The following is a 13,679-nucleotide window of genomic DNA, read 5'->3' as shown; positions in this document are numbered from 1 at the left end:
TTCGCCTGGTTTATTTTCGTCTCTCCTCCCACCTACCTCGCAGGTAACGATCCCCTCGAAAAAAACCAACCAAAACCACGTTAGGAGGGAGCGATGTCTCCAGGTAGTCCCCACGCATGCCAGAGAATCAAACGAAAAAAATTGACGACTCGCACGCACGAGCGAGCGAGGCGATCAGAGTGCGCTCGATCCCCATCCTAGTCACAGCATATCCCTTCATCGTCGCCCTCGCACTCGCATCAAGTGCCCTCGATCCTAGTAGGAGTAGGAATCCCCCCTTGAGGCGCACCATGAGGGCCGACCGCCCCCCTCCTCCCCTCCTTTATATACAGGGGAGGGGGCACCCCATAGATACATAAGTTGACAATTGTTTTAGCCGTGTGCGGTGCCCCCCTCCACAGATACACACCTCGGTCATATCGTCGTAGTGCTTAGGCAAAGCCCTGCGCCGGTAACTTCGTCATCACTATCAACACGCTGTCGTGCTGACGAAACTCTCCCTCGGCCTCAACTGGATCAAGAGTACGAGGGACGTCACCGAGCTGAACATGTGCAGATCGCGGAGGTGTCGTGCGTTCGGTACTTGATTGGTTGGATCGCGAAGATGTTCGACTACATCAACTGCGCTTCTTAACGCTTCCGCTTTCGGTCTACGAGGGTACGTAGATATACTCTCCCCTCTCGTTGCTATGCATCCCTAGATAGATCTTGCGTGATCATAGGAATTTTTTTGAAATACTGCATTCCCCAACAGTGACATCCGAGCCAGGTCTATGCTTAGATGTTATATGCACGAGTAGAACACAAAGGAGTTGTGGACGTGGGTATATACATATTGCTTATCGTCACTAGTTGTTTCTTGATTCAGCGGTATTGTTGGATGAAGCGGCCCGGACCGACGGTACATAACCGCGTTCATGAGACTGGTTCTATGGACGTGCTTTGCACACAGGCGGCTGGCGGGTGTTAGTTTCTCCAACTTTAGTTGAATCAGATTCAATGAACATGGTTCTTTTTGAGGACCAAAAAGCAATCACTATATTGCGTTGTGGTTTTTGATGCATAGATAAGAACGGTTCTTGCTAAGCCCGTAGCAGCCACGTAAAACTTGCAACAACAAAGTAGAGGATGTCTAACTTGTTTTTGCAGAGCATGTTGTGATGTGATATGGTCAAGACGTGATTATATAAATTGTTGTATAAGATGATCATGTTTTGTAACACAGTTATCGGCAACTGGCATAAGCCATATGATTGTCGCTTTATTGTATGAATTGCAATCGCAATGTAATTGCTTTACTTTATCACTAAGTGGTAGCGATAGTCGTAGAAGCAATAGTTAGCGAGACGACAACGATACTATGATGGAGATCAAGGTGTCAAGCCGGTGATGATGGTGATCATGACGGTGCTTTGGAGATGGAGATCAAAGGCACAAGATGAGGATGGCCATATCATATCACTTATATTGATTGCATGTGATGTTTATCCTTTATGCATCTTATTTTGCTTAGTATGTTGATAGCATTATAAGATGATCTTTCACTAAATTTGAAGGTATAAGTGTTCTCCCTGAGTATGCACCGTTGCTACAGTTCGTCGTGCTGAGACACCACATGATGATCAGGTGTGATAAGCTCTACGTTCACATACAACGGGTGCAAGTCAGTTTTGCACAAGCATATTACTCGGGTTAAACTTGACGAGCCTAGCATATGCAGATATGGCCTCGGAACACTGAGACCGAAAGGTCGAGCGTGAATCATATAGTAGATATGATCAACATAGTGATGTTCACCATTGAAAACTACTCCATCTCACGTGATGATCGGACATGGTTTAGTTGATATGGATCACGTGATCACTTAGATGATTAGAGGGATATCTATCTAAGTAGGAGTTGATAACCCACAAGTATAGGGGATCGCAACAGTTTTCGAGGGTAGAGTATTCAACCCAAATTTATTGATTCGACACAAGGAGAGCCAAAGAATATTCTCAAGTATTAGCAGCTGAGTTGTCAATTCAACCACACCTGGAAAACTTAATATCTGCAGCAAAGTATTTAGTAGCAAAATAATATGGAAGTAAGGGTAACGGTGGCAAAAGTAACAGTATTGGTTTTGTAGTGATTGTAACAGTGGCAACGAAAAAGTAACTAAGCAAAGATCAATATGTGAAAAGCTCGTGGGCATTGGATCAGTGATGGATAATTATGTCGGATGCGATTCCTCATGCAACAGTTATAACATAGGGTGACACAGAACTAGCTCCAGTTCATCAATGTAATGTAGGTATGTATTCCAAATATAGTCATACGTGCTTATGGAAAAGAACTTGCATGACATCTTTTGTCCTACCCTCCCATGGCAGCGGGGTCCTATTGGAAACTAAGGGATATTAAGGCCTCCTTTTAATAGAGTACCGAAACAAAGCATTAACACTTAGTGAATACATGAACTCCTCAAACTAGAGTCATCACTACAAAAAAAGACACATCCGTGACATTTTGGGCTGAACGAAATTTTTTTCTGTCATACATATGACACTTCTATGACGATAATTGTGACAAAAACCGGTATCATCGTAGATGTAGTGGGCTCCTACTTCTATGACAAAAAATCATGACAGAAAATGGGCTTTTCGTCCTGGGCGGGTCGGAGACGCAGCTGCAGTGTAGGCTAAGCATCATAAGCATATGATGTCTGTTCCAATAACACTGAACGGATGGACGTCAGTTAAGTGATGGCAGACTGGTGTCAGATTACTGCTATGTACTGGTCATTTTCGTTAAGAGATTGATGGAAAGGGGTGCGAGCCCAGTTGAAAAGCCCAATGTGATGGTAGATTACATGTCTGCATCTATATTAGTCTGATAGTAAGTTAGCTAGAGCAACCTCTCCGGGAGATCGTCATGTGTCTGTCACCACGCCATATTTTTGTGTTAATCAATTGTTCAGACTGTAAACTCTTCTGAAGAGTGCTACTTGTGTCTTGTTATCGGTGGGATACTCAAGTCTTAAGTTGAATAAAATCTTGTGTGAATCCACTGTTTGTGATATTGTCTCTTCGACTGGGGTGAATTGTATGTGATACTCTGCTTATTTCGTGTGATCGAACGGCCAAAAACGCTCCAAAGTCTATCCGACCACAGAAAATGCTAATGGTCTACGAGGGCTGGATTAGTGCTCATATGCCATAGTATACAACCACTTACATAACAAACTATGTACTGCTTTCTTCGGCTGCCACTCGCACGCCTGAGGCCCATATAGTCCAAATAACGCCAGAGCTTCCATTTTGTTATGAGAGCAGCGGCCCAACCAGTGTAGCATTCTTAGGTTATCAAGTGAAGCCCAGGCAGATTGTGAGTTGATAAACGGTCGAAACTGCTCCAAAGTCTGTATCTGACGGCCGAAAACGCTAATGATTTGAGAGGGCAGAATTAGTGCTCACTTTTATTGTCTCTAAATGTGAAATCATCATTTGTAGGCAACTATGGAAGACAATTCAAAGTCCAGGCCAATGGCCATATTTATCAAATGCAATTGACCGTATACAAACACCAAGGCTACAGTCTAGTTTCTCTCGCAAAACTAGAGAGGCTATAGTCTAGTTCAAGACACTCACACGAGAAAGAACGAGGGAACAAATAAATAAAAACCACAAAGGAGCTAGAGAGCAGCGTTTGTGCACCCGAGCTCATCTGCTCTGGTGAATGAACAATAAATTCAAAATAAATAGTTTCTTAATGACAATAAAGATGATGAAATTTTTCAGGAGCTTGTAAAACTCAAGCAGCTTTGGACATTTTGGAGCACGATTTTTTTTGGAAGGAGCTCCTCCTGAAGTCATCTCAACACAAGTTTTTGCAAGCTCCTATAAATTCTATCATCTTTAGTGTAAAAACATCAGGGTTTTTTTTGAATTTGTTAGCTACTTTTTTTTTAATTTACTGCTCACCTGCGAGCAAATGAGCTCAGGCTCAACTCTCAAATTTCTGAAGGAGCCATGCCTACCAATACTTGCATTAGCACTTATCACGAGGAGAACAGACAAAGAACAACAGGAAGTACGCCAGCGGCCGGTGATGGAGAGGGGACTTCCGGTGCCTCGGCTCCGGCTAGTAGATAGGTTGGGATTTTAGTACTGGCAGGGACGGTACTAGAATGGACGGCGACACTTCATCCTTGAGTCGGTTTTCCATGCTTCGGTCCTCCTCGAGTTCGTCCGTCGAGACATATTAGACATAGTTCTAGTGCAGATTCTTGCCGGCTCCTCGGGGCGGCGAGGTTAGCAGACGGGTTCTTATGGGCACATGCACGAAGGCTTTGCGACTGTCAGCGACAATGTTAGTCCGGCTTCGGTATTAGAGCGATGACATTGGCTTGTCGGCGGCTCATTCTGGTGGCAGTAATGGCCGGTCAGGTGGTACTTCTGATAACCCTTTACAATAGATCTGGATACTTCCATCGTCGAGAAAACACCAAACAAACACTCTACCCCTTGAAGAGCCAGGAGAGCCGTAACCGTCGTCGAAAGGCGTACCATCGTTGAGGTTATATCATTAATTCTTGTCTAATGTGTTTATAATAACTAATATTTTTGTAATTTCTTTTAACAAAATCTCTTGTAATGATACTGCCTCCTTTCTGGCTTATAGCAAAAAACATTGACCAATAATTTTAGGCTCATGCTACACATCAGTCGACTGATCTTTGAAAAAGGTCGGTCGGGTTGCGAGCCATTTGATTCAGTGTGATTGAGCGGCCATTGTCGCGTTGCGAGGCCCTTCGCAACACAAGCGACATCCCGAGGACCTTTGCAACGCGGACGACATTGTGAAGCCCCGCTTTGCAACACGTACGACGTTGCGAAGCCCCTCTTTGCAACATGGATGATGTTGTGAAGCACGTTTGCAACACGAAAAACATTTTGTGAAGCATGCATGTTGCAAACTCCTATGAGCGCTCTTTGCAACACGGAGGCGTTGCAAAGCCCCTTTGCGACATGACCCTGTTGTAAGCACTCCGACGGCTGCTCCCTTCGCAGCACCTGGCGAGCCCCTTGCGGCACGACGAGGAAAGGAGAGCCACATGAACACGACCACAACAGCTGCAACCCCCTCGTCGTATCACCACCTTTGCTGCAAGACAGGCCGTGTGATGCATACCCCCGTCAATGCAAGGGGTGGGTGTTGATACTACAATCTTGGTGTTACGAAAGAGGATTGCCTCGTTGTCGCATTGTTGAAGTGTTGTTCTTGCTACTGCAAGGCCCCGTGAACACCATTGGTGTCCCTAGCCTGCAACACCCGGTGCCAGCGGTGGCCCTCTTTGCAGTAGTTGGCGACAAACTTGAGGATTGGCAGGATTTCCGTCAGGGCTCAGGGGGCGGATTGGGGAGTTGCAACATAGGCTCGAGATTTGTAGCAACTGCTTGTGATAGCGAGAGAGCGGGTGGGAGAGAGAGAGAGAGGAGGGCAAATGGGGTCATCTGGGGGAAGAAGATGGATCATAGGAAGATTCGAGAGGATAAGGGTGAAAAGGAGAAAAAAAAGGAATGTGGGCTCGTGGTTGGTAGCGATGCGGGGACTGTGGCTGTCACCCGAGGCAGGCAACCGACAATAATGACGGATCAACGGGTTGGACGGGAGCGTTTCCCTTATTTTTATCAGCAAAGGTACAAAACATATATCACAAAAGTTATATCATTGAAAAAATCTTTAAAAGATATGTATTTTGTAACATGTACTTGATATGTATTTCATGTGTCTACCGGTTGGATCCTTCTTATCTACGGTTATCTTCATCAACGCTGTTTGCTGTTCTGGTACGCTGGTTTTATAGAGGCTCAGCACGACGACTTCCCGACAGACTACTACAACAAGGTTTGCATGGCTTCGGTGAGAGAGAGGCGATGATGGTGCGTCTTTGGCTCATTTCAGTGCTTGTAGTCGTTGCTTGTGGTCTATGGACCTACACGTAATTTTTACTTCTGATGTTCTTCGTACTACTTGAGAGTTGATGAACTGATAGGAAGTTTTTTTTTTTTGCAAAAATAAAATAAAATAATCAATGGCCATTTTCTTTCTTAAATAGAATGGTCCTTGTATAATAAGCAGACTTATAAAAAGAGCGTCTATTTTGGTGAAGAGATGTTCTTTCATGGCACATATACAGAGTTGAGAAAATTTCCTTCCGATTTTCCAAAATACCCCTTTTGTAGCTGAAAGCCTGAAAGTGTGACCTTCTTAACCCACAAGTAAGGAACAAAGCGAAAGGCTCCTCCGCACCCAAGCTTCGGCACCAATTCTCCGCACTCTCCCCTTACCGCCGGGATGGACGTGCAGATGGGCGAGCCGCAGGCGGCCCCTCCTCCCGCCGCCGCAGCGGCGGCGCCGGCGCCGGCCCCTTCCACCATCCAACGTAAGCCCCGTCCCCCTCCCCCAAACCCTAGGTCTCTCCTCCCCGCGCCGCAGGGTGCCTCAGATTTGTTCTGACTTGCTCGTTCCCCAGATCTGAAGGAGATCGCCGCGGTGATCGAGGCGGGGTCGGTCACCAAGGAGGTCCGCCGGATCTCCCGCGCCGTCCGCCTCACCGTCGCCCTGCGCCGCCGCCTCGCCGCCCGCGACGTCTCGGCCTTCCTCGCCTTCGCCCTCCCGGCCAACAGCGACGCATACGCCCGCCTCACTCCCCTCCTCCCCAAGGTAAAGTTCTGAGCAACCAGAGTTTTGTCATGGCCCACGACTTAGTCTTCCACTGCAGTTGATTCCATGATGATACCCTCACTGCCTCCATGTAGTTGTTGCCATGCGCAATTCACAGTTTCATGTTAGCTCTGGTGGTTATCCTATAAAAGTCAGTGTTCAGTCTTAGTTTCATTTTTGCGTATGCGACGGGCACATACTCGCATGGTTTGTGTACTGTTCAGGATTCAGGGTACCAAAACCTTTTGGTAACTCGTTTTCCTGTTTTGTACTGGGTGAACAAATCCGAGGCTGGAAAAATTCTTGCTAAAATCTAAAATTTATATTTCAAACGGAGGGGCAGTAATTCCGGACTGGTCTGGATTTTTTTTGGGTGAAACTGGACCTGGAACTGATGATGGTAGCTTTTAATATGTACAGTTGCTATTCATCAGGCAACCGAAAATATTTTTTGGATCAGTCGATTTTGGAAGTGAGCAGTTCAGCAACAAGCTCGAGCCGGAACGGCGTGGCGTCACTGGCGAGGGCTCGCCAGGACCTCGCCGGAGGTGTGGACGACGCAGCTTGCGGTGCCGTTGCAGCCAGAGTGGAGGAAGGACCTCAGCTGGTTCGGTTTTTGTAAGGGGGGCGGGGGTCTAGTTGAGGGTTTGTGTTGGAGGTGGAAGAAGAGCGAGGCGTTGGATTCAGGTGCCAGAGGTGAAACAAGAACCAGAGCCATTGGATTGTACAAAATGGACTGAGAGCAAAAAAAGACACCTGACACATAGGCGCTCCCTTTTATACGTGATTATCATTTGCACACTGCATAATTAACTGTTTTACAGCTTCCTATGGCAAGTATCTTGCTGGTTTCTTCTTCTTAATAATCGTATGATTCTGATTATTTATTTATTTGCCTTCAGTTAGTAATTCTGTTTTCATTGTGTGATTAAATTCTAGTCACGTCATTTTTGCTTGTGTCATTCATTTGCAACTTTATTTCTTCTCCTTCTGCATGTGGGAGCTTGCCGTATGTTTAGATACATGGGGAAATTTGTTACTGGAGTTGTAGTAGTAGGGTGTATTTTTCCAAATCTGTGTCTCTGTTATGATGATACCCATTAAACTGATTACCAGGCTGATTGCCACTTGCCTTTTACCAGATAACTTCAGTTTTTTAAGAATGTCAGGAAGCTTGTTACATACTTAGTTAATCGGCCTTTCTATGTGAGGAGCTGAAGATGCTTTTGAAGTCCGGTCAATTTAGACTTCTGCCACCTGCTCCATAATTTAGAGAACAAAACATTTGAAGTTAGATTTGCTTTTAAAAATATTATTCTGTTATTTGAAACTCATTAATCCTGGTATGCATCTATTGTTACTTTTTAGGAAGATGAAGCTGAGATGGATATTGATGCAGCAGCTCCAGCAACTCAGATTTCTATCAAGCATGGCCTTCCTGAGATTGAAATATATTGTTCTTTGCTTGTTCTGATTTTCCTCATTGATCAGAAGAAATACGATGAGGTATGTCTAATATACTGATATGTTTTGTGCAGCATATGCAACATATTATTAAGTTAAAGTTCTCCAATTGTCTCTAGGCTAAAGCATGCGCAACTGGAAGCATTGCTCGTCTGAAGAACTTGAACAGGAGAACTGTTGATGTTTTGGCTTCTAGACTATACTTTTATTATTCGTATGTGTATGAACTTACAAACACCCTTGCTGAAATTCGTGGGTATGTCAACTTCTACATCTTCCCCTACTCTAGTATTTCCTTAGTTTCCATTTACCCTGTTTTGTAATCCATCGCTCATATTTGCTTCTCTGTACAGTAATCTCCTTGGGTTACATAGAATGGCAACTTTACATCACGATGAGCTTGGTCAGGTAGTTCTGTTTTCCTGGTTCTTGCTGATTGTGTTATGCTGTTAAATTGTGCTAATATATGGAAATGCATTGTTTTTTCATGATAACAGGAAACCCTGCTCAACCTGCTTCTCCGCAATTACCTCCACTATAACTTGTATGACCAGGCAGAGAAACTTAGGTCGAAGGCACCACGTTTTGAAGCCCATTCCAACCAGCAAGTAATTCATCTGCCTCTTCCAATCATCATCTGCACTTTATTGATTGTATCATGTTTCAGTTGCATTACACCAGTACATTTAAATATTATGAAACTAGTTTATTTGTTAGCTATTCTTTTAAAAATGCCTTACGGTTTAATGTTGCTTTGGGATGATTGATGTGTGAGATCTTCCTGCAGCCTAACTGATTTTATTGATACACTCAAGCAACTGTTAACATGTTTTAATACAGTTCTGCCGGTACCTCTTCTACTTGGGGAAAATCAGAACAATTCAGTTGGAGTACACTGATGCTAAAGAAAGCCTCCTGCAAGCTGCTAGGAAGGCACCGGCTGCAGCTCGTGGCTTTAGGATTCAGTGCAATAAATGGGCTATCATAGTAAGGCTGCTTCTTGGGGAGATCCCAGAGAGGACTGTTTTCATGCAGAAAGGAATGAAGGAAGCTTTGGCACCATATTTTGAGCTTACAAATGTAAGTTCCAGTCTTCTTTTAAATCTCATGTTACTGTCTGGAAAGCTCTAGTCATAACATTTGAATTATTGGTGTCTAGGCGGTCAGGATTGGCGATTTGGAACTGTTCAGAGCTGTTGCAGACAAATTTGCGAGCACCTTCAGTGCAGACAGGACTCACAATTTGATTGTGAGGCTTCGCCACAATGTCATTCGAACTGGACTACGCAACATCAGCATTTCATACTCGCGGATCTCTCTTGCTGATATTGCGAAGAAGCTAAGGCTAGACACTGAGAATCCTGTTGCTGATGCGGAGTGCATCGTAGCCAAGGCCATAAGAGATGGTGCAATTGATGCCACCATAGACCATGCAAATGGCTGGATGGTGTCGAAAGAAACTGGTGATGTCTACTCGACAAATGAACCCCAGGCTGCATTCAACTCCAGAATTGCTTTCTGCCTCAACATGCATAATGAAGCGGTCAAGGCCATGAGGTTCCCCCCGAATTCGCACAAGGAGAAGGAGAGCGCTGAGAAGCGCCGAGAAAGGCTCCAGCAGGAGGAAGAGCTGGCAAAGCACATGGCCGAGGAGGATGATGATGATTTTTAAGTTGGTCTGTTTTTTGAATTGTTGATTTTAGATCCCTGAAATCACTGGATTCTCCCCTCGAGGGAGAGGTTTGAATCATGTAAACTTTTTACATCTTCTGTAATTCTATGTCGATCAGCACTTCATTGGACCGTAAATGTGTTTTGGGTTTATCTTTTCTCTTCCTCATCGAAACTGGGTTCGAGGATCTCTGTACCATTTGAAATCCACCTTGTCCATTCAAGACTTTTGGTATGTCTGTGCTTCCTGACATATATTTGCCATCTATTTTTTCCCTGCCCTGTTTCTTTGCGATTATGCAGTGGTCAAGTTACCACCTTTCTCCTGTAATTGGTGGCAAATCTAACATAGTGGATCTTAATACTTGGTGCCACTCAAGAGAATATTGTGCAAATGACACGCAGTTTTCTGATGTGTAAGCTAATGTAAATCCTTCTCAAGGTGAACGAATTTCACACGTTTATTTAGCACTAAAAACTCTAGCGACTCAAATGTAGAAGCAGTATCAAGTTACTTACACAAGCTGAATCTACAGCTCTGGAATTATTATGAAATATCCATCTTTTTTAACTACATGCAGTAGTATACTATGTTACACAAGCTGAATCTACAGCTCTGGAATTATTATGAAATATCCATCTTTTTAAACTAAGCATAACACCATTAGCAATACAAGTTTACAGTGAGAGTCTAGCCTCCTTAGTGAGGCAAGCAGAGTATGTATGAGCCAGCCTAGCTAGCAGCAGTAACTTAGAAGAAGGCTCTGCTTCCATAGAAGACCCTAGGACCCTTCGACGACGGCGATGGCAACGGCTTCTCTGTTGCACTCGAGTCGATGTTATCAGCCGAGGGACTACCGTTCTCGACATCCAGCGGGAGCTTCATCTTCGCAAGGGAGTCAGTGAACTGCTGCATGCTCTTCATGTACATGTCAACTATGTCCTGCTGGACAACCGATTCCCTGGGCTGGAGGTTCACGCTGATCACTGCAGGCTGGGCAACCTCATCCTTGGATGGCGCCTCAGAAGAATCGGCCTCGCCATCCGTAGTGACACCCTGGCTCTTCTCCCTCTGGCTTCCGGTGGAGGATGCCGCCGCGACGGCGGTCTCGGACGGCTCAGAGACCGATTGCAGCGTGCCAGAGAGCTCCGGGGAGGAGCCCGTGGTCGAGACACAGCTCACAGGGCTTTCGTCAGGATACTCCTTGGGATTGATTTTGGAGACCTCAGGACCAGGCTCATCTGCATCATGCTGTGGTAACTTGCAGTTCTCAGCCTTCACTGCACTCTCACAGTCCATCTCGAAATACTTGGAGACCATCATTTCATTCTCGTTCACCATGTTCAAGTCTGGGAACTCCATCCTTTCAATCTCACAAGGATCCAAGCTGCCATATCCACTGTCGGTGACCGCCGACGCCGACTTATTGAGCGATGAGATCTCGATGACATCCGGGGAGCTGCCGACATAAGACAAGGACAGGTGCACAAACCCGGCCGGTGAGTGGAGCAGGTCGGAGGACGACATGGAGAACTCCTGGGCCAGATTTCCATCGGCCAGAAGGATGTCTGACAGAGGAACGAGGGTGAAGCCGAGAAGCTGGTCCTCCAGGTAGTTCTTCACCCTGCTCAGCATCCACACCTCGCACCTCAGCGACGCCTCCGTGCTGCGCACGTCTAGCCGTAGACCCTCGTCGAACACCGGGTTCTGGCCGCCCCCATTGATCACCTTGGTCGAGCACGACACCTGTGGGTCGCTTGTGAGGCTCAGCTTTGCATACACGTCCTGCTTCTGGTAGATGCAAACATTGTGGATGTCGCGCGCCTGGTGGACGAAGATGTCCAGGTAGCCTATGGACTTGTCCCTGCCGGCTGTCTCGGTAGCAGAGCTGTCGAGTCTTTGAGTAATAGCATAGTTGTTCAGCACCGGTGGATCAGGCATAGGGTATGTTGCTGCCATTGTAGGTATCCCAAGACTGCAATTAACACACACAAGGAAATATTTTCTTCAGTGCTGAAGTATAAGACAAAATATTGTGTGAACCAAGACAGCAAATTGCAGCTGAAGCTAAGCAGAATGGACACGAGACAGTGACAGTAATAATTAGCTAAAACAATTGGACTTTAAATAAGGAGGAGTCTTTATCCTATGGTGGTAAACATATTTAATCATGTTGTATTGCAAGGCAAGCTACTTCAAATTCAGGCCAAAAGGATCAATACAAAGATAGAAATGAACCCTGACTAAAGGAGGCTGAAGGTCAAGGAATTCAGACTCACTATCCGAAGAGCTTTTGGCCCAAAGATATCTCCAACTGCCGCAAAATCGGAAGCTTTGGTGGTCCGAGGAAACCGTTAGGGATTTTCTCTGAAAGCAAGAAGAGCACTCAAAAAGGTTAGGAACACAAATTCAGACTTGAAACGAAGTTCAGTCCGCGATTTGATCTCCTTCACCTCTCTATTAAGCACAGCCGGCACAAATTTGGTGCTTCACCACAGCGTGTAAACGGAGATTTACGCAGCGCATACCGCAAAAATCACACGAAAAGCGGCAGCAAGAACGGCAGTAGTGCACAGACAGATTAAACATCACATGCTACAAATGTTGAGATTCAGGCGCATACTGGCATACAGATACAGCAATGCCACACAAGCAATTTCGGCAAAGGAGCAGCCGACATCTTAGCACCAGTAACCGTAAATAGCACCAATAACCCAGCCCGGCTAAAAAAACCCTACCGCCCAAACAAGTACGAGGTGATCCGTGCCCAAATCAAGAACAGACAGAGACAGAACTACTGACACAAGACATGGAGGTTTGGCAGGCTGACCTCCGACCAGGCGCCGGTGGCCTACTACTACTACTGCTACTGCTACTGAAGAAGCATCATGAGCTAACAGGGAGTGGAGATCAACGGTTTTAGACCGGAAATCGCAGGCAGGGATGGTGCTAATTACCTCCTTCGCCGAGGATCAGTGGGGCGATCTGAGCTGAGCGCTGAGGCGAGTCGCGCTCGAGGCGCAGGAGTGTGAGCTGGGCGGCCGGGCGAGGGATGGGATCAGGGGAGGGGAAAGGTAAATTACTACTAGCATGAAAGGGCGCTGCTTTTGCAGAAAAGGGCTCCTGTTCTCCGAAAAATGCATTTGTTAGGCATTTGTTGGCACAAGGTTTTTTTCTTTCGGCCAATGTGGCTGGCGTTTGTTGGCACTTTGGACGGGGTCGTCGGGAATGAGCTGATTTAGACAGGAGGTGCTTGCAGGCTTGGAGGCCATCTATCTATCTCTTGTCAACTCCGTTCGTACGCTCAATTAGCAGGGCCGTTCCTGAGATTTCGGGGGCCTGAGGCAAGACGGCTTAAAGGGGCCATAAGGCCACATTTTTCTCTATTTCAATTTGCAACTAAATTCTCGATGCGCTATAATTTGTGTTGCCTTGTCATGTTGACTATCCAACAAATAAAGGTCATAAGCATTCACAGAAAAATTGGTTGCTTTTCTCAATTGGCAATTATATTTTTTTATTAGGTTTGTGCCTACTCTAGTATTATCATCCTATTCTCACTGGATTGTTCTTCAACAGTAACAAAAGGCATTTTTCAGAATTTCTAGTAGAAGTACTTGCATCAGTTGTTTAAAAATGTCAATATCTCCTTTCTGAAAATCAATCAACTCATATGCAACTTTATTTTATTTACTCATTACCAGATGGATACATTCTAAATAACATCTTGATAATTGCCACACATACAAATGAAACAATAAATTAAAAACCCTGTTAATAAAATAAAAAATTGCTAACAAAGGCTCGGAACAAGGTACCTGGAGGGTAGAAGATT

General features: G+C 45.4%; 2 protein-coding genes across 3 annotated transcripts; one reads left to right on the top strand and one right to left on the bottom strand.

The window, feature by feature from the left end:
- The first annotated feature begins 6,271 nt into the window (after nucleotides 1-6,271).
- On the top strand, nucleotides 6,272-10,096 carry LOC119284809 (probable 26S proteasome non-ATPase regulatory subunit 3). The gene is made up of 8 exons (XM_037563970.1): nucleotides 6,272-6,427; nucleotides 6,518-6,708; nucleotides 8,077-8,214; nucleotides 8,292-8,428; nucleotides 8,526-8,580; nucleotides 8,670-8,780; nucleotides 9,013-9,252; nucleotides 9,332-10,096. Exons 1-8 carry the CDS (start codon nucleotides 6,340-6,342, stop codon nucleotides 9,842-9,844), a joined length of 1,473 nt encoding a protein of 490 aa, XP_037419867.1. The 5' UTR covers nucleotides 6,272-6,339; the 3' UTR covers nucleotides 9,845-10,096.
- Nucleotides 10,097-10,338: 242 nt separating this feature from the next.
- Nucleotides 10,339-12,923, bottom strand: LOC119284810. Of its 2 annotated transcripts, XM_037563971.1 has the most exons (3): nucleotides 12,802-12,923; nucleotides 12,124-12,211; nucleotides 10,339-11,819 (listed from the first exon to the last, which is right to left on the bottom strand). In XM_037563971.1, the coding sequence occupies exon 3, from the start codon at nucleotides 11,801-11,803 to the stop codon at nucleotides 10,595-10,597; it is 1,209 nt and encodes a 402-aa protein (XP_037419868.1). In that variant the 5' UTR covers nucleotides 11,804-11,819; nucleotides 12,124-12,211; nucleotides 12,802-12,923; the 3' UTR covers nucleotides 10,339-10,594. The 2 variants fall into 2 exon arrangements, with proteins under 2 accessions (XP_037419868.1, XP_037419869.1); XM_037563972.1 differs by lacking the exon at nucleotides 12,124-12,211.
- Between the last annotated feature and the right edge of the window lie 756 nt (nucleotides 12,924-13,679).

The sequence above is a fragment of the Triticum dicoccoides genome, chromosome 4A (assembly GCF_002162155.2).
Source record: "Triticum dicoccoides isolate Atlit2015 ecotype Zavitan chromosome 4A, WEW_v2.0, whole genome shotgun sequence".
Taxonomy (NCBI): Eukaryota; Viridiplantae; Streptophyta; class Magnoliopsida; order Poales; family Poaceae; genus Triticum; species Triticum dicoccoides.
The sequence above is the reverse complement of the archived record's forward strand: the minus strand, read 5'-3'. Positions and strand labels throughout refer to the sequence as shown.